The sequence below is a fragment of the Salvelinus fontinalis genome, chromosome 4 (genome assembly GCF_029448725.1).
Source record: "Salvelinus fontinalis isolate EN_2023a chromosome 4, ASM2944872v1, whole genome shotgun sequence".
Taxonomy (NCBI): domain Eukaryota; kingdom Metazoa; phylum Chordata; class Actinopteri; order Salmoniformes; family Salmonidae; genus Salvelinus; species Salvelinus fontinalis.
In genome coordinates this window covers 16,409,805-16,430,952 of record NC_074668.1, presented here as the reverse complement: position 1 = coordinate 16,430,952, position 21,148 = coordinate 16,409,805, and the positions used below count along the sequence as shown (strand labels likewise).

General features: G+C 43.1%; 2 protein-coding genes across 4 annotated transcripts in view; both read left to right on the top strand.

The window, feature by feature from the left end:
* The first annotated feature begins 1,618 nt into the window (after positions 1–1,618).
* Positions 1,619–3,062, top strand: LOC129852764 (putative claudin-24). Its single transcript, XM_055918425.1, has one exon. It carries the CDS (start codon positions 2,020–2,022, stop codon positions 2,842–2,844), a length of 825 nt encoding a protein of 274 aa, XP_055774400.1. The 5' UTR covers positions 1,619–2,019; the 3' UTR covers positions 2,845–3,062.
* A 3,768-nt stretch (positions 3,063–6,830) lies between these two features.
* Positions 6,831–21,148, top strand: part of LOC129853174 (apoptosis-inducing factor 3-like) — a 34,623-nt gene continuing 20,305 nt past the window's right edge. Inside the window, exons 1-2 of one of the 3 annotated variants that reach the window (XM_055918922.1) lie at positions 6,831–7,314; positions 18,881–19,104. In XM_055918922.1, coding sequence (XP_055774897.1) covers positions 19,074–19,104 — 31 coding nt within the window. In that variant the 5' untranslated portion in view covers positions 6,831–7,314; positions 18,881–19,073. The remainder of the gene's footprint in view (positions 7,315–18,880; positions 19,105–21,148) is intronic. The other 2 variants (XM_055918921.1, XM_055918923.1) reach the window with 2 other exon arrangements.

The window sequence follows — 21,148 nt, the reverse complement described above, 5'->3', positions numbered from 1 at the left end:
TGGTTTCAGATGAGCTATGGCATGTCTAGTACTGGAGAGGTGTTTGTTTAAGCTTGGGAGAACCAGGTTTTGTTTAATATTGGTGTTCGAGTTGAATGGATGTTTGACATTAGCAAACACAGGACCTTTATTGGAAAATTCTCTGATTAACCAGCTGCTGTACAGTTTGCAGGAATATGAACCTGCTAAAATACTCTGTTTTGTGTTTTGCTATGATGACATGCTACTGAGTCAAATGTTTCTCACTCCATCAAAGCCTTAATAAATTACATATGGCTCCCGAGTGGCGTAGCAGTCTAAATCACAACCGGCTGTGATTGGGAGTCCCATAGGGCAGCTCACAATTGGCCCAGCGTCGTCCGGTTTTGGCCGGTGTAGGCTGTCATTGTAAATAAGAATTTGTTCTTAATTGACTTGCCTAGTTAAATGAAGGTTAAATAAATAAAATACAAATGTGAAATTCATCACTTAGTCTATGTACTTACACGCCATCCTGTCACTCAATATAGGTTGGCTTTGTGTTAGTTGTTGTTTTGCTGAGAACTGTCACAGGGATTGTTATCGATGTCATTTTGCAAATTGCAAAGATGTGATTGCTTATAGAAAAGGCTCCCAAAACCACATTAAGCAACAATCTGAAGGTAGACCACTTTTTAAAGAAGAAACATTCTGATACAGTTTGATTGACTACCAGGTCTCTCTTTCTCCTGCTGTGTGCTTTGTCCACCGTCCCTTACCTGAAACATAATAGTAGAAAGTAGACTGAGTGACCTGATTATAGCACAATGGATCTCATTCTCTCTGACACACCGTCTTCCAGTAGTGTGCAACCGACACTGCCTTCAGTCGTTGGGCTGCAGCAAGCTGGCAATAGAAACGGGAAAGTATTTTACTTTTTCAAATTCAGCAGATGATGTTGAATCAGTGGACCACTTGAGGGAAATGGAGCACATGTCAGCTGCTGCACCAGCAGGTGGCCAGGGGGAATCCAAGCTGAAGGAGAAGTCCAAGTCTACGCAGGTTAATCCTTGACCTTTGTCTCTACAAATTAGCAGTTTCAGGTTCCACTGATATGTGAGAGATAAGCTTGCACAATGCACCTTTCAATAGAGTGGGCGAAATCCTTCCATTTAAGCAAGGTTATCAGACCTTATACCTTATAGGTTTTTCCTTTTTAATATTTATTTATTACATACTGAATGATTAATGAAAGATATTTTGATATTTCTGTATACCGGTAGTCAAGCTTACCATTCATTTTGGATTGTCAGCGTATGGCTGGGTCTACAAAACAGATTACCTGGGATGTGTACAAAATTCAAATGTTCACGTCTGAAAACAACTGATAAACTTTGATTTTGCAGTGGAATGTTGACTTCTTTCATCTGATTCCATTTGATTTCATGTAACATTTAAAAGAAGATGCTTTCCCTGAAGTAAACGAATCAAAGACTCGAGGGCTGAATGGCCAGATAGGATTTAATGTTCCCTGCCAGCTACAAACCCAGACCTTTAAAACCTCAATGAATACCTCACCAAGTGTTGAGGTCTTTTGTAAGTAGTATTGCTTTGAGCACTATTCCTAGTCTTAACACTTGAGACATTTGGCAAATCAACTGATTTTCTATAGATTTCTTTAGGATTTTTTTTTCACTTACATGAAGAGCTAATCTCATATAAACTCTTATCAGTAACATCAGCACATGGTTTCATTTGAAATAATTAGCCGTGGCCAATCAAAGAGTCCATAGAATCAGGCCACTGGACACCCTTGGGAGAGTTTTTGGCCCTTCCTCTTTTTGTTTGTTCCCCCATGACCAACTTGCTTATGTTTCTCTGTTACCACACTCAATCCCAGGATCCCACTAGACATATCTGGTTTACATATCTGGTTTCATCTCAAAACAGAGCCCATTGTTCCCTACAATGATATTTAACACTACGACAAAACAATATGTCTTTTGTAATGCCTCAGGACCTGGGATTATCTCCCAGTTATGCATTCTATTATAAAGCTGAATGAGGCAGGCTGGCTGGGTCGGTCCAAGTGCTACCACAGGAGAGGGGGACGGGCTTCCCAGTCACTCACTAGCTGTTCTTCAGCCAGGACAGAGAGAGGGACAGAGAAAGGAGCAGAAAGAGTGCGAGGAGTGTAAGCAACGACGACTGACACTGAAGATGGTGCTCTTGACTGCCAAAATCATGGAGAGGACTGCGCTCTTTGTGATATTCGGGGGTCTGGTCACTACTCTGGTCACCACCTTCATTCCCCTGTGGAAGACCTTGAACTCAGAGCTGAACGAAGTGGAGAACTGGTACTCAGGCCTGTGGCACATCTGCATCTTTGCCGAGGAGGTTGGGATGCAATGTAAAGCCTTTGAATCCCTCATGGCCCTGCCCATGGACTTGCTGGCTTCCCGGGTGCTCATGCTGGTGTCTGTGGGTACTGGGGCCCTAGCCGTGGTGGTGGCCTTCCCAGGCCTGGAGGGGGTGGAACTGGGCTCTGGGAGGCAGCAAGGGTTAAAGAGGGGCCTCCTCATTGTCAGCGGGGTGCTATCCTGGGTGTCGGGGCTCACAACACTGGCCCCCGTCTCCCTGGTGGCCTACGTGACCCTGGTGGAGTTCTGGGACGAGAACCTGCCTGACGTCGTTCCACGCTGGGAGTATGGCGAGGCCATGTTCTCCGGCTGGTTTGCGGGTCTCTTCCTGGTCATTGGAGGCTCTCTTTTCTTTGTGGCTGTGTGCATGGCGGATCACGACGGGCAGCAGCGAGTGGCCAGCCTCCCAAACACCCCCCAGGAGAAGCCAAGGAGTCAGTACTACTTAAAGACAGAGGTTTTATAGTCTCATGTTCACTTAATGAATGGTGGTAGCTTAGAATGCCTAGTTTGAAGGAGAATGATAAAGTTGAATTCAGACTGCGACTGCCTGGGTTTATTTTGAAATATGAAAGGTCACGTTTGAAATGTTTGAAAGATATATTTGTATATTTCAATATTGTTGAACATGGATAAAGTGCTGTATTTCCGATGGAAAAGTGCAATGAAAACCTTTTGTCTGTTTGCAGCCTCTCATTTATTAATTACAAGAGACTCTGGTCATTGTAATTCGAGTGCCTACTTTGTTCCTGCACAGTATGTCTTGTCTCTTGATATGCATCAAGCTGGATGGGTGGTCTCTGTCGCACTGTGAAGTTATTCCTACTGGTGAAGATAATACAATTCCTTTCAATTATGAATTGTATGTTAAGAGAAAGGAAAACATCACTGTGATTTTCCACAATCACTAAAGCTCGTAAAGGGATAGTTTGCCACAATATGCCATGATATAAGTGGAGCTACTTGTTTTGTAATGCCAACTCTGCAGTTGTTTCCCTTAGTGGAGCTCAGGGGGCAATTTTAAAGGATGAGTTCTGTTTTATACAATTTAATGTTAGATGGTAACTCATGATGAAAGTAGTTTGGGTCAGGGAAAACTGTAATCCTTGGTTTGGTTATCTTTAAACAGCCACCGTAAACATAGCCATTGCTAGCTAAAAATCAATGGGAGTGGTAGGGGCATGCAGTACATTTGTAATTTGTTTTGTTGCCATATCACCTTGAAATAACATCAAGCTAAATCATTTAGTTGATTTGAGTTGATTTGGCCATAAACATTTTTATAGGCACGCGTGTCTTTACCACTCTCAGTGATTTTAGCTAGCAGTGTCTAAATTTAGCTGAAGTTTGTAAACCAAACCATGGATTACAGTTTGTCTGTGCCCGAAGACTGCTTTCAGGGTGAGGGGCAATCTATCGTTACGTGTTGTAAAATACAGAACTTCCCCTTTAAAGGGAAAGTTCAAAATATTTCAACTTCATCATCTCCACACCCCAACATCAACATACAGAGCCTTCAGAAAGTATTCACACCCCTTGAATTTTTCCTCATCTTGTTGTGTCACAGCCTGAATTTAAAATTAATTAAATTGAGATTTGTTGGTTGCTGGCCTACAAACACAGATTCAACCACAAAGACAAGGGAGGTTATCCAATGCCTCGCAAAGAAGGTAGATGGGTAAAAAAATACAGACATTGAGCAGAATTAGTGGAATGGTATCAAATACATTCAATACATGGTTGGGTGCCATTCCATTCGCTCCGTTCCAGCCATTATTATGAGCCGTCCTCCCTTCAGCAGCCTCCACTGGTTAGAGAGAGATGCATTCCAAAGCCCCACCTCTTCTGAGATGTATTTAGTTTTGGGGGAGGGATTTAGCCACGTGAGGCGGCCTGAGATCTTAATGCACATTTAGGCTCAGGGACGCTACTGTATGTTGTACAAGGAGTGAGACCCAAATAGACGTTTGTTTGATGAAAGACTGTAAATGTAAAAGGGAGACAGCCAAACAATCACATGTATCACCAATAAGAGTAAGGTAAAATTAGTCACTCTCTGTGCCAATGTCAGTGAAATCAGATATTTAGTATTTACACAGTGTAGTATTGCCCAGAGAGTAGTAAAGGTGTTAAGCCTACACTTAAAGCATCTGACATTAACATTTAGAGATTATACTACATAAATGAGGCACCCATGTGGCACACTCCTTTAATCTGGGTTTTTGGAGTGTGTGTGCGTGGCTGGCTGTCCCTGGGCCATGGGAGGATTGGACTACTATTGTAATTAAATTCAACTGAGTGATGTATCAGTGATGTCATGTTGTGACCCTCCCCCTGCCCTTGGGGAGAGACGATAAGTAATCTTGCTGCCCTTTTAGTAATAATAACACAGACACACATGTATACAAACACACACACACACACACACACACACACACACACACACACACACACACACACACACACACACACACACACACACACACACACACACACACACACACACACACACACACACACACACACACACACACACACACACACAGCAACAGTGGTGCTGTTCTTTCACTGTGTGACCAGCAGAGGGTCTTGTGAGCAGAGCAGCAAGACAAGCGAGCTCAAATTACGCTTTTTTGCATTGGTTGAGCATTACAGCCAAAGCAAAACATTTAATTTGCAATGTTATGATTCAGGTTTCTCCTCTGGGTCCGTAGGAATTGTAAGAACTAATGTCAATATGGCAAATTACATATTATGCCACTTCAGTGGAGGCTGCTGAGGGGAGGACAGCTCATAATAATGGTTGATGTATTTGATACCATTCGATTTATTCCACTCCAGCCATTACCACGAGCCCGTTCTCCCCAAATAAGATGCCACCAGCCTCCTGTGCTTCACTTATTCCAAACTATTCAGAAAACATTTTCATGTCATGAAATACACAATCTATACCCTGAATAGATACATCTATGTTGTTCTTGTAATTGCTCTAACATTTGGGCATGGTATTAAGCAATAAACAAGTACATTTTTCTAGATGTGTATTTATTTGTATTTGGGTATCTTCCCATTCTAAATCAGCTAATATGACAGCTTAATTACTATAAATATTTTTGGGAATTATGATAACATAGGTATTTTAATAGACTTCTTTTTTTCTATTGATCTATATATAAAAAAAGTTCTAGCATTCAAAATAATAGATAAATATCTCTAACTCCACAAAACATGTCACCACAACTCATCACTACTGGTAGATTTTCTTTCCCCTAGTACTTTAAACAATGCATAAAGATAAAGTTTTGCTGTTTAAAGAACTTGCAATAGGTTGTATCAGTGATAAACAGTTCAATATAAACAAAAACATGTATGATGTGTAACTATTTGTCATTTAAAAGTATTTTTCATGGTTGCGCAGATGAGGGACCGCAATTCAAGAATGACCCATCTGTATCTTAGTGCAGTATTACCATAAAATCAATTCCTTTCCAGTGAATATGATATGAGGTACTGTATGGCCATTGTCAGAAGTTACAGAGGGGATTTGACAATCAATACATAATTGAATCCACACCAGAGCAACCAGCACACCTATGCCCCATCCCCCAAATAAATGATGTCAAGGACATCTTATCAGTGTGCCCCGTTCCCATTCCATCCACCAAGCAAAGGGGATATATAGAATTTTGACCAATGTAGATAGACACCCAGCTGTCAAGATTTAGCATGGGAAGTCCTAATCTTGTCATTTTCTGGTTGTAAACAGTTGTTCTATTGGTAGAGACATCAGAAACCAGATTACAACCAGGTAAAGACATATTTTACCCTAACATCTTAGAAAGATGTCATATTTTGGTTATTAACTGGTCAGATAACCAGATTACAATCAGTTCAACAATTACAATCAGTTCAACCATTACAACCAGTTCTTCTGGTCACTTCCTTTAACAGCCAATATACAACTGGACCATAATGTTACTTAAGAACGTCATTGCAATTAGTTTTGCCCACTAGGCTGTCAAGCCAGCCAGTAGTCAGTAAAATAGGTATTTACAGTAGGCAGACAATCCTCCACACAAACAGGCAAGCAGGCATACAATAGAACACACATACATGCATTAAGCAGGCAGGCAAGCAGGCAGACAATCAAAGAAAGCCGGCAGACCAGGCAGTACAGGGGGATCGCAGCCAATCTTTGATCAGATTTAACTGGCCAGCCAGGCGTTTGGCATCTGAAGGAGAGGCTGAAAGGATCTGACCAGGAGGGGGACTGTGTGTGTGTGTGTGTGTGTGTGTGTGTGTGTGTGTGTGTGTGTGTGTGTGTGTGTGTGTGTGTGTGTGTGTGTGTGTGTGTGTGTGTGTGTGTGTGTGTGTGTGTGTGTGTGTGTGTGTGTGTACGTGTGTGAGTGAGTGTGTGTGTATGCGCACGTGTGTGAGAGAGAGAGAAAGAGTGAGAGAGGCGGGTAGAGAGGGGAGGAGAGGAGTGGAGCGAGAGATGGAGGGAGGAGAGCCGAGCACTGTGAGAATTCCTGCTACGTTAGCATCCACCCAGCAACTCTGTCAATACTGCATACAGCTAAGAAACAGGCAGAGGCCCCTGGTGCTGCATTTGCCGGCTCTGTCAGTGAGAGAGAGCAGCTTCCACAATCCCCCCAATCCGTGTGCTGCTCGAGAGGTTTCTCCCAGGGATAACACACCCACCAGAGCCCCGGCCGCTACTGCTGCGTCGGAGGGAGAGGAAGAGACAGGAGGAGAGCTGAACAGTAGATACGGAGTGGGAATACTCTAGAAGAGAGAGACAATCCTGGGGGAGGGACAGGATTCTTGGAAGACTGGGTGTGATAGTATTCTAACGTGCTCCACAGGAAAGGCTGAACACTGGGGCATTTGATAGACAGGCACTCAGCGGTGCACCTGCTCCACACTAGCTTGTTGGGTAAGATCCTTTTCCTCTTTTACAGTCAGTAGGCCAAGGGGTGATTTTATGATTGTGCTTGTTTCTGCTGATATGATATGTTAATGTGATGCTCAGTATATCATTAGACTTTACCACTTTCTGTGGTCTGTATATGGTACAGCACTATGGCCATTCAGCATTATAGAGCCAAGGAAGTAACTCGGTTCTGGGCCAGTTCCACAGATTTCTGCAGTCATGCTTAAAGAAGTGGAGCAATGTGGTGCAGTAATATACTCAATACTCTGACAAACTGTACACCAATGGACACAAGGCACTTCACAAACAAGCACATTCTTACACAGCTGCAAATGTACAGTAAATTACAGTAATCAAAATAAACAGCCATATTAGGTAGAGAAGGTAATTGAGAGATTTTCCTGACCTCAAAACAATGAAGGGTCCACTAAGGGAGATTGCTCCTATACATTTGTGTATGAGTTGTGATATAATTTATTTGTTTAGCTTCATTTTGATATGTGTGTGTGTTTGTGTGTACGCACATGTGCGCACTCCTCTGGAAATTGATTGTATTATTCGTTATTTCTGACCATGGAAACATTGGTCCCCTGCAGGAGTGGACACCCCTCTGTAAAATCCTATTCTGGTTTTCCATGACCTCACAATTCCTTTTGCCTAATTGGGAGGCAAACGCTGAAAGCAGCACCAAAACGCCCTGACACTACATCTCGATAGTGCCACTGCCTGCTACTCAGCGTAACATCTCTTTAATTCTCCATTATTTGTCATATATCTGTAAACTTCAAATTTCCTAATCAGACTCAATGTTTCATTTCAGTAAATTCAGATCAGTTTCATGTTTGGAGTGGCATTACATGGTTAACACAACTAATTGTAGGTCGCTAGAACTTGTGTGGCATCACGTGGTATCCCTGCCTTATCCCATCAAGTGTATGAATGGTTAGCCTCTGAATTCCACAACAAGTTCAACGACCAGGGGTCTCTTCACAACCAGGGGTTTCTTCACAGTCCCCAAGTCCAGAACAGACTCCTGGTAACACACAGTACTACACGGAGCCATGACTTCATGGAACTCTATTTCACATCAAGTAACTCATGCAAGCAGTAAAATCAGATTTAAAAACAGATAGAACTACACCATTTGGGACAACGCTGACTGTGAAGAGACACACACACACACAGGCACCCACACACACACGTGCATAGTCACACACACACACTAGCACATGCACTCTACACACACATACATTTTAATATTGTTGTATGGTGGTATTATACACTGAGTCTACAAAACATTAGGAACACCTTCATAATATTGAGTTGCACCCCTTTTGCCCTCAGAACAGCCCTAATTAGTCATGGGCATGGACTCTACAAGTTGTTGAAAGCGTTCCACAGGGATGATGGCCCATGTTGACTCCAATGCTTCCCACAGTTGTGTCAAGTTCTTGATACACACAAGAAACTGTTATGTGTGAAAAAACCAGCAGCGTTGCAGTTCTTGACAAACTCAAACTGCGCCTGGCACCTACTACCATACCCGATTCAAAGGCACTTCAATCTTTTGTCTTGCCCATTCACCCTCTGAATGGCAAACATACACAATCCATATCTCAATTGTCTCAGGGCTTAAAAATCCTTCTTTGGCCTGTCTCCTCCCCTTCATCTACCTTTACTGAAGTTGATTTAACAGGTGACACCAATAAGGGATCATAGCTTTCACCTGGATCCACCTGGTCAGTTAATGTCATGGAAAGAGCAGTGTTCCTAATGTTTTGAACACTCAGTGTACATTTGTGTTGTAGATATGTAGTGGTGTAATGATATTATATGATGTACTGTTTTTTAAACTTTTTTTCAATTAAATTTTACTCCCTTTTCTCCCCAATTTTCGTGGTATCCAATCGCTAGTAATTACTATCTTGACTCATCGCTACAACTCCCGTAGGGGCTTGGGAGAGACGAAGGTCGAAAGCCATGCGTCCTCCGAAGCACAACCCAACCAAGCCGCACTGCTTCTTAACACAGCGCGCCTCCAACCCGGAAGCCAGCCGCACCAATGTGTCGGAGGAAACACCGTGCACCTGGCGACCTTGGTTAGCACGCACTGCGGGCTGGAGTCGCTGGAGCGCGTTGAGTCAAGGATATCCCTACCGGCAAAACCCTCCCTAACCTGGACAGACGACGCTAGGCCAATTGTGCGTCGCCCCACGGACCTCCCGGTCGCGGCCGGCTGCATCAGAGCCTGGGCTCGAACCCAGAGACTCTGCTGGCGCTGCGATGCAGTGCTCTAGACCACTGCGCCACCCGGGAGGTCCCTATGATGTACTGTTTTATTTTATTTTTTTGTTTGTGTATTTTGTGATGTGCTTTAATGTGTCTGGACCCCAGGAAGAGTAACTGCTGCCAAGGTAGCAGTTATTCTTCCTGGGATCCATAATAAATACAAATACAAAATAACCTACCTGACCTCCGCAGCCTGATCATGGTAAAAACACATTTCAGACATCAAACATTACATTCCAGACTTAATGACTTTCACCACCTATTGCATGGAAACTTCACTGTCTATTAGCCACAGTAGCTACATGGAACCTTGTTCATCTTGGTCATATACAGCTCTGAAAAAAATGAAGAGACCACTGCAAAATGTTCTGTTTCTCTGGTTTTACTATTTATAGGTACGTATGTGTTTAAAAATGTTGCTTTATTCTATAAACTACTGACAACATTTCTCCCAAATTCCAAATAAAAATATTGACATTTAGAGCATTTATTTGCCGAAAATGATAACTGGTCAAAATAACAAAAAAGATGCAGTGTTGTCAGACCTCGAATAATGCAAAGAAAATAAGTTCATATTCATTTTTAAACAGCACAATACTAATGTTTTAACTTAGAGTAGGAAGAGTTCAGAAATCAATATTTGGTGGAAAAACCCTGGTTTTCAATCACAGCTTTTATGCGTCTTGGCATGCTCTCCACCAGTCTTTCACATTGATGTTGGGTTACTTTATGCCTGGTGCAAAAATTCAAGTAGCTCGGCTTTGTTTGGTGGCTTGTGACCACCCATCTTCCTCTTGATCACTCACGTTCCAGAGGTTTTCAATGGGGTTCAGGTCTGGAGATTGGGCTGGCCATGACAGGGTCTTGATCTGGTGGTCCTCCATCCACACCTTGATTGACCTGGCTGTGTGGCATGGAGCGTTGTCCTGCTGGAAAAAACAATCCTCAGAGTTGGGGAACATTGTCAGAGCAGAAGGATGCAAGTTTTCTTCCAGGACAACTTTGTACGTGGCTTGATTCATGCGTCCTTCACAAAAATAAATCTGCCCGATTCCAGCCTTGCTGAAGCACCCCCATATCTTCACCGATCCCCCACCAAATTTCACAGTGGGTGCAAGACATTGTGGCTTGTAGGCCTCCCCAGGTCTCACACCCACTGTGAGATTTGGTGGAGGATCGGTGATGATCTGGGGTTTCTTCAGCAAGGCTGAAATTTGTCTTTGTGAAGGACGCATGAATACATTTTACAGTGGCGAAACAACATTTAAAAAACAATGTTAGATTTTGATCTTACCTTACATGTACCTTATGGACAAACAAACTTAAACAAGCAAGCAAGTACAAGACAAACGGGGGAATGCACTTAGTCACAATGTATGATGATTGTTTCACATGCTTCTAGAGCCTAGTATTGGGGAATTTATAATACATTCACAGTGTAAAACTGGTAGCCTCTGGAAATAATCAAAAAGGTAATATAAAGTAACTGTCCAGTGTTTCCAGATTTCTATGAAATAGGACCTATATTTAACAGCAATATGAGTTAAATAGTTTTCTTTCCAAAGAAATGGTAATTAAGTATGTTAAAAAGCATAGTTTCTGTCTTGGAATGGTGTGGGCATACCCCAACCACAGACTGGTGTGGGTGTATACCGGTCATTAAAAAGATTCAAGTGAGTAGACCGGTTCAGCCAGTGAGTCAACATGACATCATGTTCTATTAGGAAATAGCAAGCATTTTTTAAATGGTCTGTTTGAGATGCAAGTTTGAGGTGGGATTTTTTTTCACATTTTGTTTTTCAACAATTTGTGCTTTGGCCACAAATACAAGTATAGGATGAGTTAACAAAACTTCTTTCCACCCCTTAACAATTCAAACAATTGTTATTATTGCATCAGTTTTCCAGGGCTTGTTTTTTTAGCAATTAAAGCTGAACAACAAGCTAAGTATTTGATCAGCATTGCAGGTTTTCTAACATAACAAGAACATTCAAAATGAGGTTAACTCCACAGGCTTGATTAGGCTCAGGACAAACGTGGTAAATGCAGCTGTTAAATGTCTCGGACGAAAAAGGTTGTTGTTCAAGCGGTGGTTAACACAATCTTGGGACAATCAAGTTTATCTTGTAATTCACAAATCTTTAGTAATGGGGGATAGGTGCTGTGCTACTTTGTCTTGTGTGGTGTTACTTTGTCGTCGGTCCTTATCAGCCGTGGTTCTAATCGAGCGGCCTGATTTACCTGTGGAACAGGTGTTAGGTGCATGAGATGTTAAATAACCAACTGAGATGTTAGTTAAGCAATAAGGCAAGAGGGGTGTGATATATGGCCAATATACCATGGCTAAGGGATGTTCTTATGCACAACGCAAGGCGGAGTGCCTCGATACAGCCCTTAGCCGTGGTATATTGGCCATATACCACAAACCCCCGAGGTGCCTTACTGCTATTATAAACTGGTTACCAACATAATTAGAGCAGGAAAAATAAATGTTTTGTCATACCCATGGTATATGGTCTGCTATACCACGGCTTACAGCCAATCAGCATTCAAGGCTCAAACCACCCAGTTAATAAATGTAAATAACCAGTTACCCATGCCCGAGGGACAAATTATCATGTTGGTTCATGTACAGCATAGAGAAACCACATGCTTACAGACAGAAAACATACACTCTTGCATAGCATCACTGGTGAAGATCTGACTGCATCTACTTTCAAGGTTTACCAGATTAAGGTGAAAATGGAACCCTATGGTTGCTTGAGGAACCACAATCATTTCTGATACATATTTACTGAAACTACTAGCCCATGATATCACTGAATGCCTGAGGCAGTGAGGAGTTTGTTAGCGTGTTGTTGTCTCTGTAGGGTTAAGGGTCATCTACTGCCTGGCCTGAAGTTTCTGTTTATGTATTCTCACACACTGATCTGTTTCACCTGTCTTTGTGATTGTCTCCACCCCCCTCCAGGTGTCGCCCATCTGCCCTATTATCCCCTGTGTACAGTGCCTTGCAAAAGTATTCATCCCCCTTGGCGTTTTTGTTGCATTACAACCTGTAATTTAAATTGATTTTTATTTGGATTTCATGTAATGGACATACACAAAACAGTCCAAATTGGCGAAGTGAAAAAAAAAAAAAAAACTACTTGTTTTCAAACAAAAAAAAAGAAGAAGGAAAAAAAGTGGTGCGTATGTGTTCATCCCCTTTGCTATGAAGCCCCTAAATAAGATCTGGTGCAACCAATTACCTTCAGAAGTCACATAATTAGTTAAATAAAGTCCACCTGTGTGCAATCTAACTGTTGCATGATCTGTCACATGATCTCAGTATATATACATCTGTTCTGAAAGGCCCCAGAGTCTGCAACAACACTAAGCAAGGGGCACCACCAAGAAAAGTGGCACCATGAAGACCAAGGAGCTCTCCAAACAGGTCAGGGACAAAGTTGTGAAGAAGTACAGATCAGGGTTGGGTTATAAAAAAATATCAGAAACTTTGAACATCCCATGGAGCACCCTTAAATCCATTATAAATAAATGGAAAGAATATGGCACCACAACAAACCTGCCAAGAGAGGGCTGCTCACCAAACTCATGGACCAGGCAATGAGGGCATTAATCAGAGAGGCAACAAAGAGACCAAAGATAACCCTGAAGGAGCTGCAAAGTTCCACAGCGGAGATTGGAGTATCTGTCCATAGGACCACTTTAAGCCATACACTCCACAGAGCTGGGCTTTACAGAAGAGTGACCAGAAAAAAGCCATTGCTTAAAGAAAAAAATAAGCAAACACATTTGGTGTTTGCCAAAAGGCATGTGGGAGACTCCCCAAACATATGGAAGAAGGTACTCTGGTCAGATGAGAAAAAAATGTTGCTTTTTGGCCAACAAAGAAAATGCTATGTCTGGCGCAAACTCAACACCTCTCATCACCCCAAGAACACCATCCCCACAGTGAAGCATGGTGGTCGCAGCATCATGTTGTGGGGATGTTTATCATCGGCAGGATCTGGGAAACTGGTCAGAATTGAAGGAATTATGGATGGTGCTAAATACAGGGAAATTATTGAGGGAAACCTGCTTCAGTCTTCCAGAGATTTGAGACTGGGATGGAGGTTCACCTTCCAACAGGACAATGACCCTAAGCATACTGCTAAAGCAACACTCGAGTGGTTTAAGGGGAAACATTTGAATGTCTTGGAAAGGCCTAGTCAAAGCCCAGACCTCAATCCAATTGAGAATCTGTGGTATGACTTAAAGATTGCTGTACACCAGCGGAACCCATCCAACTTGAAGGAGCTGGAGCAGTTTTGCCTTGAAGAATGGGCAAAAATCCCAGTGGCTAGATGTGCCAAACTTAACATACCCCAAGACACTTGCAGCTGTAATTGCTGCAAAAGGTGGCTCTACAAAGTATTGACTTTGAGAGGGTGAACAGTTATGCACGCTCAAGTTTTCAGTTTTTTTGTCTTATTTCTTGTTTGTTTCACAATAAAACATATTTAGCATCTTCAAAGTGGTAGGCATGCTGTGTAAATCAAATGATACAACCCCCCCAAAATCTATTTTAATTACAGGTTGTAAGGCAACAAAATAGGAAAAATGCCAAGGGGGGTGAATACTTTCACAAGCCACTGTAATTATACTTGTGTTCTCTGTTTGTCTGTTGCCAGTTCGTCTTGTTTGTCAAGCCAACCAGCGTTTTTGTGTCAGCTCCTGCTTTTCACAAGTCTCTCTTTTCTCATCCTCCTGGTTTTGACCCTTGCCAGTCCTGACCCTGTACCCACCCGCCTGACCACTCTGCCTGAGCCTGCCTGCCGTCCTGTACCTTTGCCCCACCTTTGGGTTACCGACCTCTGCTTGACCTGACCCTGAGCCTGCCTGCCGTCCTGTACCTTTGCCCCTGTTGCTGTAATAAACATTGTTACTTCGACACGGTCTGCATCTGGGTCTTACCTTGATACCTGATAGTGTATTGGCTTTATCATGACCTGGATGGTACTACATTCTCTTGGTTGTTTGAACTCATCTTTCTGGGGTGTGGTACCAACCCCTCAGGTGTGCCACAGCGGTGATCAAATAAGGGCTATTCACTGTGGTGCTGTGAAATGTTTGCGCAACTGGAGTAGTCTGTTTAGAACACAATGTGTTTACCTGGGCTGTTCAAAGAAAAGTAAAGTCCCTTTTCTGAGTGATTGATGTGGCTATCAGAATTGATTCCGGTCCTCGGAGTTTAACATTGGTTTCACTCAGATCCATTCTTGGGGTGGGTGTGTGGGGGGAAACTACCTAAGGGTTGTGCCACAATGGCTAATTCCCTGCTACATTCCAGTAAAACGTATTACATTTGTGGAGAAAAGTGAGTGAAACTGACAGCTTGTTTGCAGGAAGGATTATTAGCACTGCTTGGGGACAGGCCCAACGGTGAGCGAATGGAATCTGCGTCATATGTTGAGGACCAAATCTGCTTAACCTGACTTTGGGTTAGTACAAAATATTTCAGGCTTGCTGGAACCTCACAACGGCAGCCTTTTTGATGCAATTTCAACGTTCATTCAATTTTAATTTGTATAGTAATTATTGATATGGCAGATAGAGAAGATAGAGTGCACTTCCGTCTTCATGAAGTGTTTAAACCTTCATTGATTTCTTCATAGGGAAACATCATTCTCATGACAAAATGTGTTTGTTGTTGTTGGGTCATTGAGATTGGTGAAGCTATAAAATTAGTGTAGAAAATAATTAGTGGTTGCCATGACATTTTCACAGTTCGTGTAGAGAAAAAACAGATGCCCACATTCTGCCCAAAAGAACTAGGCTATATCAGTTATTTAGCTTGCTCCGGTTCTATATTACCTTTAAAAAGATGACTAAACTGACTTTGATAATTCCATGCTGTAAAACTTTAAACTTCTTGAATGTTTTTGTGATCCTTTTGAATTGCTTTTATTGTGAAGTATATACACTCATATACTTTCGCTGTAGCAGTATGACAACGATGACATGACACAGACATTTCTTACTGTGTAAAATGTTTCATGATTCAGAAGAGAGATCTTTCCATGTCTCACTTGGTCTCTGGAACTTTAATAACCACTTCTCCATTCAAAAGTGCAAGCTTCTTTTTTTAACTTCAAGGACATTAAGATGTGCTCTGAATATCAAGTACTTTCTTTAGTGCACCCCGAAGGGTGGCTTGCTATTGCTAACGAATCCCACTGCGTTGCGTGATACACCTGCCATCATGTGAATGCTTGTTACTGTAGTACTGCTCTCATATTCATATCAACAGCTGTATTGTTTAGCAACACCAAGTGGGTTGAAATATCACAAGCTCTGGCAGGGGTGTGTGGGCAATGTGTGGCAGCAAAACAAAAGTGTTTTTGAAACTCATGGGGCCTCTGCTTCTATTCAAAACACAGTGACGTGAAAGTTAAAGGTGCAAAGTGGTCTGTGGTCACCACCTGCAGAATCACTCCTTTTTTGGGGGTGTCTTGCTAATTGCCTATAATTTCCACCTTTTGTCTATTCCATTTGCACAATAGCATGTGAAATTTATTGTCAATCAGTGTTGCTTCCTAAGTGGACAGTTTGATTTCACAGAAGTGTGATTGACTTGGAGTAACATTGTGTTGTTTAAGTGTTCCCTTTATTTTTTTGAGCAGTGTATATATCTTTGCGAGGCATTGGAAAACTTCCCTGGTCATTGTGGTTGTATCTGTTTTTGAAATTCACTGCTCGACTGAGGGACCTTACAGATAATTGTATGTGTAGGCTACCGAGATGAGGTAGTCATTAAAAACCACAATGCAACTTATTAGTCAATGCAGCTTATTATGTAACTTGTTAAGCAAATGTCTACTCCTGAACTTATTAAGCTTGCATTAACAAAAGGGTTGAATACTTATTGACTCAAGACATTTCAGCTTTTCATATTTAATTAATTTGTAAAAATGTCTAAAAACATAATTCCAATTTTTACATTATGGGGTATCGTGTGTAGGCCAGTGACACAAAATCTTAATTTAATCAATTTTAAATTTAGGCTGTAACACAACAAAATGTGGAAGAAGTCAAGGGATGTGAATACTTTCTGAAGGCACAGTATGTAAGTAACATTAAGTAACAATGTATGTCGAACATTTTATCAATTAACATGATTAACACTATTACATTCTCTTCAAGGGCATTTGGACACACACGCACACACACACACACACACACACACACACACACACACACACACACACACACACACACACACACACACACACACACACACACACACACACACACACACACACACACACACACACACACCAACACACACACCAACACACACACACACACACACACACACACACACACACACACACACACACACACACACACACACGCACACGCACACGCACACACACACCAACACACACATTAGCTTCATAGTAGAGAGACAATAAGTGTTGGGGAGGAGTGAACTACATGTAGTTCAACTAGTAATTTAACTGCATTTTGAAGTAGCTTGGTGGTAGTTGAACTCAATTCAAATCTAGGTAGTGTTTTCAGTAGTTAATTACTTGTTTGCCATGTAGTGGTGTAGCTAACTATTGGAAACACACACTACTTTTTAGGCTAAAATAAAATATGAGTGAAGTAGGCAAGAATTTACTTTCTTTTTCAGCATTAGACCTGCATAATTCTCACTTGAAACATAATTTTAGTTTTTAATAGGCTAAATTGCACATTATGTTAACATCTGACTCCAGAGTGATCTGGTCATGCAATTGTAGTCTATGACATTTCTGATTTAGATATGATAATTCTTCACTAAGTAGTTTGGATGTGGTGAACTACTTTTTCAAAGTGACTTTAGTTCAGTAAACAATATTTTCTTAAGGGTAGCTCTACTGTAGCATAACTTCTTCCCGTGTGAAGTAATTGGTAGCTTTGTAAACTGCATTTTCAAAGTAGGTTCCCCAACACTGAAGACAAGTGTAGAAAACAAGTGACAACCTTATCTCAGCCTTACATTGTTGCCAAGTGTTGCTGGAGGGCAGAGCACACAGGAATAGTACTAGAAGCTGCTTAGTTCTATACCATCTCAGAGAACCAAGTTAGGGCCTCTCTACAGGTTGACGAACAATTACACACCCTCTCCTTTTCAAACGGCAGTTTTTGTGGTGGAAAACAAATTGTCAAAAATGCCATTGAGGGCACTGTGGATGGTGCTGTGAATGCTAATGGTTGTTAATGAGTGCTAGGCTAGCCCTTTAACTACAACAGTGGCCTTTCCAGGACTTTGTCCATGTTTCTCAGCATCATGAATGGCATCATGAATGCATAGTAGTTCATTGTACCATTTCTAAGCCATGGTTGATATATGTGGCTAATCCTCGCGTGATATTATCTCAATTACTTTAGAACATTATGAAAATATAAAGTTTTCCTAATGTTGATATCAACTATTTGGTATCCTTAGGCAAACTCACAAACTGTACATATTTAAATGACTAAAATGGGTAGTGGTTCACAAATGCAAACACACCACACACACACACACACACACACACACACACACACACACACACACACACACACACACACACACACACACACACACACACCACTCTATACAGAGGAACTCTAAAAAACACAAGTAGTCATGTGAGAAACTTTTAGAACTGTGTAGTCAGCCTGGTCTCATAGACTAGACGTAAAATTATTATGACATGTCACGTTTGGTATGGCTGCATAAGACAGAAGGTTACTTAAGGCAAAAACGAAAGTAGGGTGGTTGGTCGGGGTGGATGGGTGAGCGTATAACGTAAACATTTAGCAACCCAAAGGTTGTGTGTTAATTTTAGCTTATTGGCAAATTTAGCTAATGTTAGCGTTAGCCACCTAGCCACCTAGGAAAATTTAGCGACAACAAATTGGAATTCCCAACATATCATAGGTTTGGCAAATTTGTAACATATTGTATGAATTGGAATTTATTACATATTGTATGAATTGCAGTTTGTAACATATTATACAAATTGTAATTCGTAACATATCATATGAAATGGATGATGGACATCCATAAATTAATGCATACCATATGAAACGTAACATATCATACTAGTTTACATTTACGGTATGTTAAGTCTACCCCTGAGTCCAGGTTGGAGTAGTGGTGCTGTTTGATGGTTGGGCTTTTGTAATCCCCCAATTTCTGCCTCGACCAGCCTCCACTGGGCTTTTCAGCCACTCAGCTGTTGTTCACTCTTCCTCCTCCCAGGTGGTGATGTGGGAGAGCTGATGTCTACAATGGCTGACCTGGATCTGCACCTGCACATACTGATACCCCCGTTTCAACACTGTCGTGGTTACCTCCCGACCCAGCAGCCCAACCCCAGGATCTGACCCCGTCTCTTCCTCACCTCCCCTGGGCTTCCTCCAGCCAGGCCTCCTGGCTCTACCCTGGGCCCATAATGGGAGGATGCCTCTCCAAAAGCAAGCCAGGTGAACACCATCTCCACCAACCCACTCTTCTCCTTCCCTCCGTCCTACCCCCGTCCTCCTTCCCTCTGTCCTACCCCCCGTCCTCCTACCCCCCGTCCTCCTTCCCTCCGTCCTACCCCCATCCTCCTTCCCTCTGTCCTACCCCCCGTCCTCCTTCCCTCTGTCCTACCACCCGTCCTCCTTCCCTCTGTCCTACCCCCGTCCTCCTTCCCTCTATCCTACCCCCGTTCTCCTTCCCTCTGTCCTACCCCCGTCCTCCTTCCCTCCATCCTACCCCCCCGTTCTCCTTCCCTCCGTCCTACCCTCCGTCCTCCTTCCCTCTGTCCTACCCCCTTCCTCCTTCCCTCCGTCCTATCCCCTGCTCGCCTTCCCTCCGTCCTACCCCCTTTCTCCTTCCCTCCGTCCTATCCCCTTTCTCCTTCCCTCCGTCCTACCCCCTTTCTCCTTCCCTCCGTCCTATCCCCTTTCTCCTTCCCTCCGTCCTATCCCCTGCTCGCTTTCCCTCCGTCCTATCCCCTGCTCGTCTTCCCTCGGTCCTACCCCCTTTCTCCTTCCCTCCGTCCTATCCCCCTTTCTCCTTCCCTCCGTCCTATCCCCTGCTCGCCTTCCCTCCGTCCTATCCCCTGCTCGCCTTCCCTCTGTCCTACCCCCCTTTCTCCTTCCCTCCGTCCTATCCCCTGCTCGCCTTCCCTCCGTCCTATCCCCTGCTCGCCTTCCCTCCGTCCTACCCTCTGTTCTCCTTCCCTCCGTCCTGCATCCTGTTCTCCTTCCCTCTGTCCTACCCCCGTCCTCCTTCCCTCTATCCTACCCCACATTCTCCTTCCCTCTGTCCTACCCCCCGTCCTCCTTCCCTCTGTTCTACCCCACGTTCTCCTTCCCTCTGTCCTACCCCCGTCCTCCTTCCCTCCGTCCTACCCCCCGTTCTCCTTCCCTCCGTCCTACCCCCCGTTCTCCTTCCCTCCGTCCTACCCTCCGTCCTCCTTCCCTCCGTCCTACCCCCTTTCTCCTTCCCTCCGTCCTATCCCCTGCTCGCCTTCCCTCCGTCCTACCCCCTTTCTCCTTCCCTCCGTCCTATCCCTTTTCTTCTTCCCTCCGTCCTACCCCCTTTCTCCTTCCCTCCGTCCTATCCCCTTTCTCCTTCCCTCCGTCCTATCCCCTGCTCGCCTTCCCTCCGTCCTACCCCCTTTCTCGTTCCCTCCGTCCTATCCCCTGCTCGCCTTCCCTCCGTCCTCCCCTCTGTTCTCCTTCCCTCCGTCCTGATTCCTGTTCTCCTTTCGTCTGTCCTACCCCTTTCCAAATCCTGGAATAATTGGCATTTGTTCGCCAGCTATACAGTATATAGGTCATACAAACCCCTCTCCTGACTGCCTTTGTAGCATGGCGATTTGTGGAGGAGGAATTTTAATGCTCTCAATTGCATTGCCTTCAAGAGGATTACATAGTCAAATTTGAGTTTTAAACGTATGGCACAATGTATGACTGTTTCAAAGCAAACATATCACTGTTGCAATGCAGTCAGCTTGTTGAAGGCTGTGGTAAGTGCTGTAATCAAGCACATTACGTGTTTTATATCTTTGCTTGCTCCTAAAGCTTTGACTTAATAGTGCTTTAGCTCTTATGGAGAGCGGTTTAAAAAACCAAAACATAATTTTCACAAAAACAACCACTGCAATACCACACTGGCAGCTAGTATGAATAAAGTGGAGGGGATAGGTAGGTAGTCTACAGTTCTATAGGGGCGACTTTAGAGGGTGCTGTGCTGGAACAGAGGCCCCTGACTGTAAAATGTCTAATTAGTCAGTCTTTAGGAAACAAGTGGGACCCTGAACGGAACCTTGGACACAGCAGGGATGAGCACCAGTATAGTTGAGAAACTAAACCAGACAAAAACTTACACAATGTTAAATAAATACATGTTTTTAATGTAGAATACAATATCACACCATCATTACCGTGTAATTGTTATATTATTATAAGTACAATGTAAAAAGTATTGTAATTACTTCAACTGTACCTAGCGCTAAGGTAAGGGTTAGGGAAAATC

Bases quoted from the DNA above. Each gene is read 5' to 3' on its own strand.
- LOC129852764 (XM_055918425.1), top strand. From the start codon at position 2,020: ATGAGGCAGGCTGGCTGGGTCGGTCCAAGTGCTACCACAGGAGAGGGG.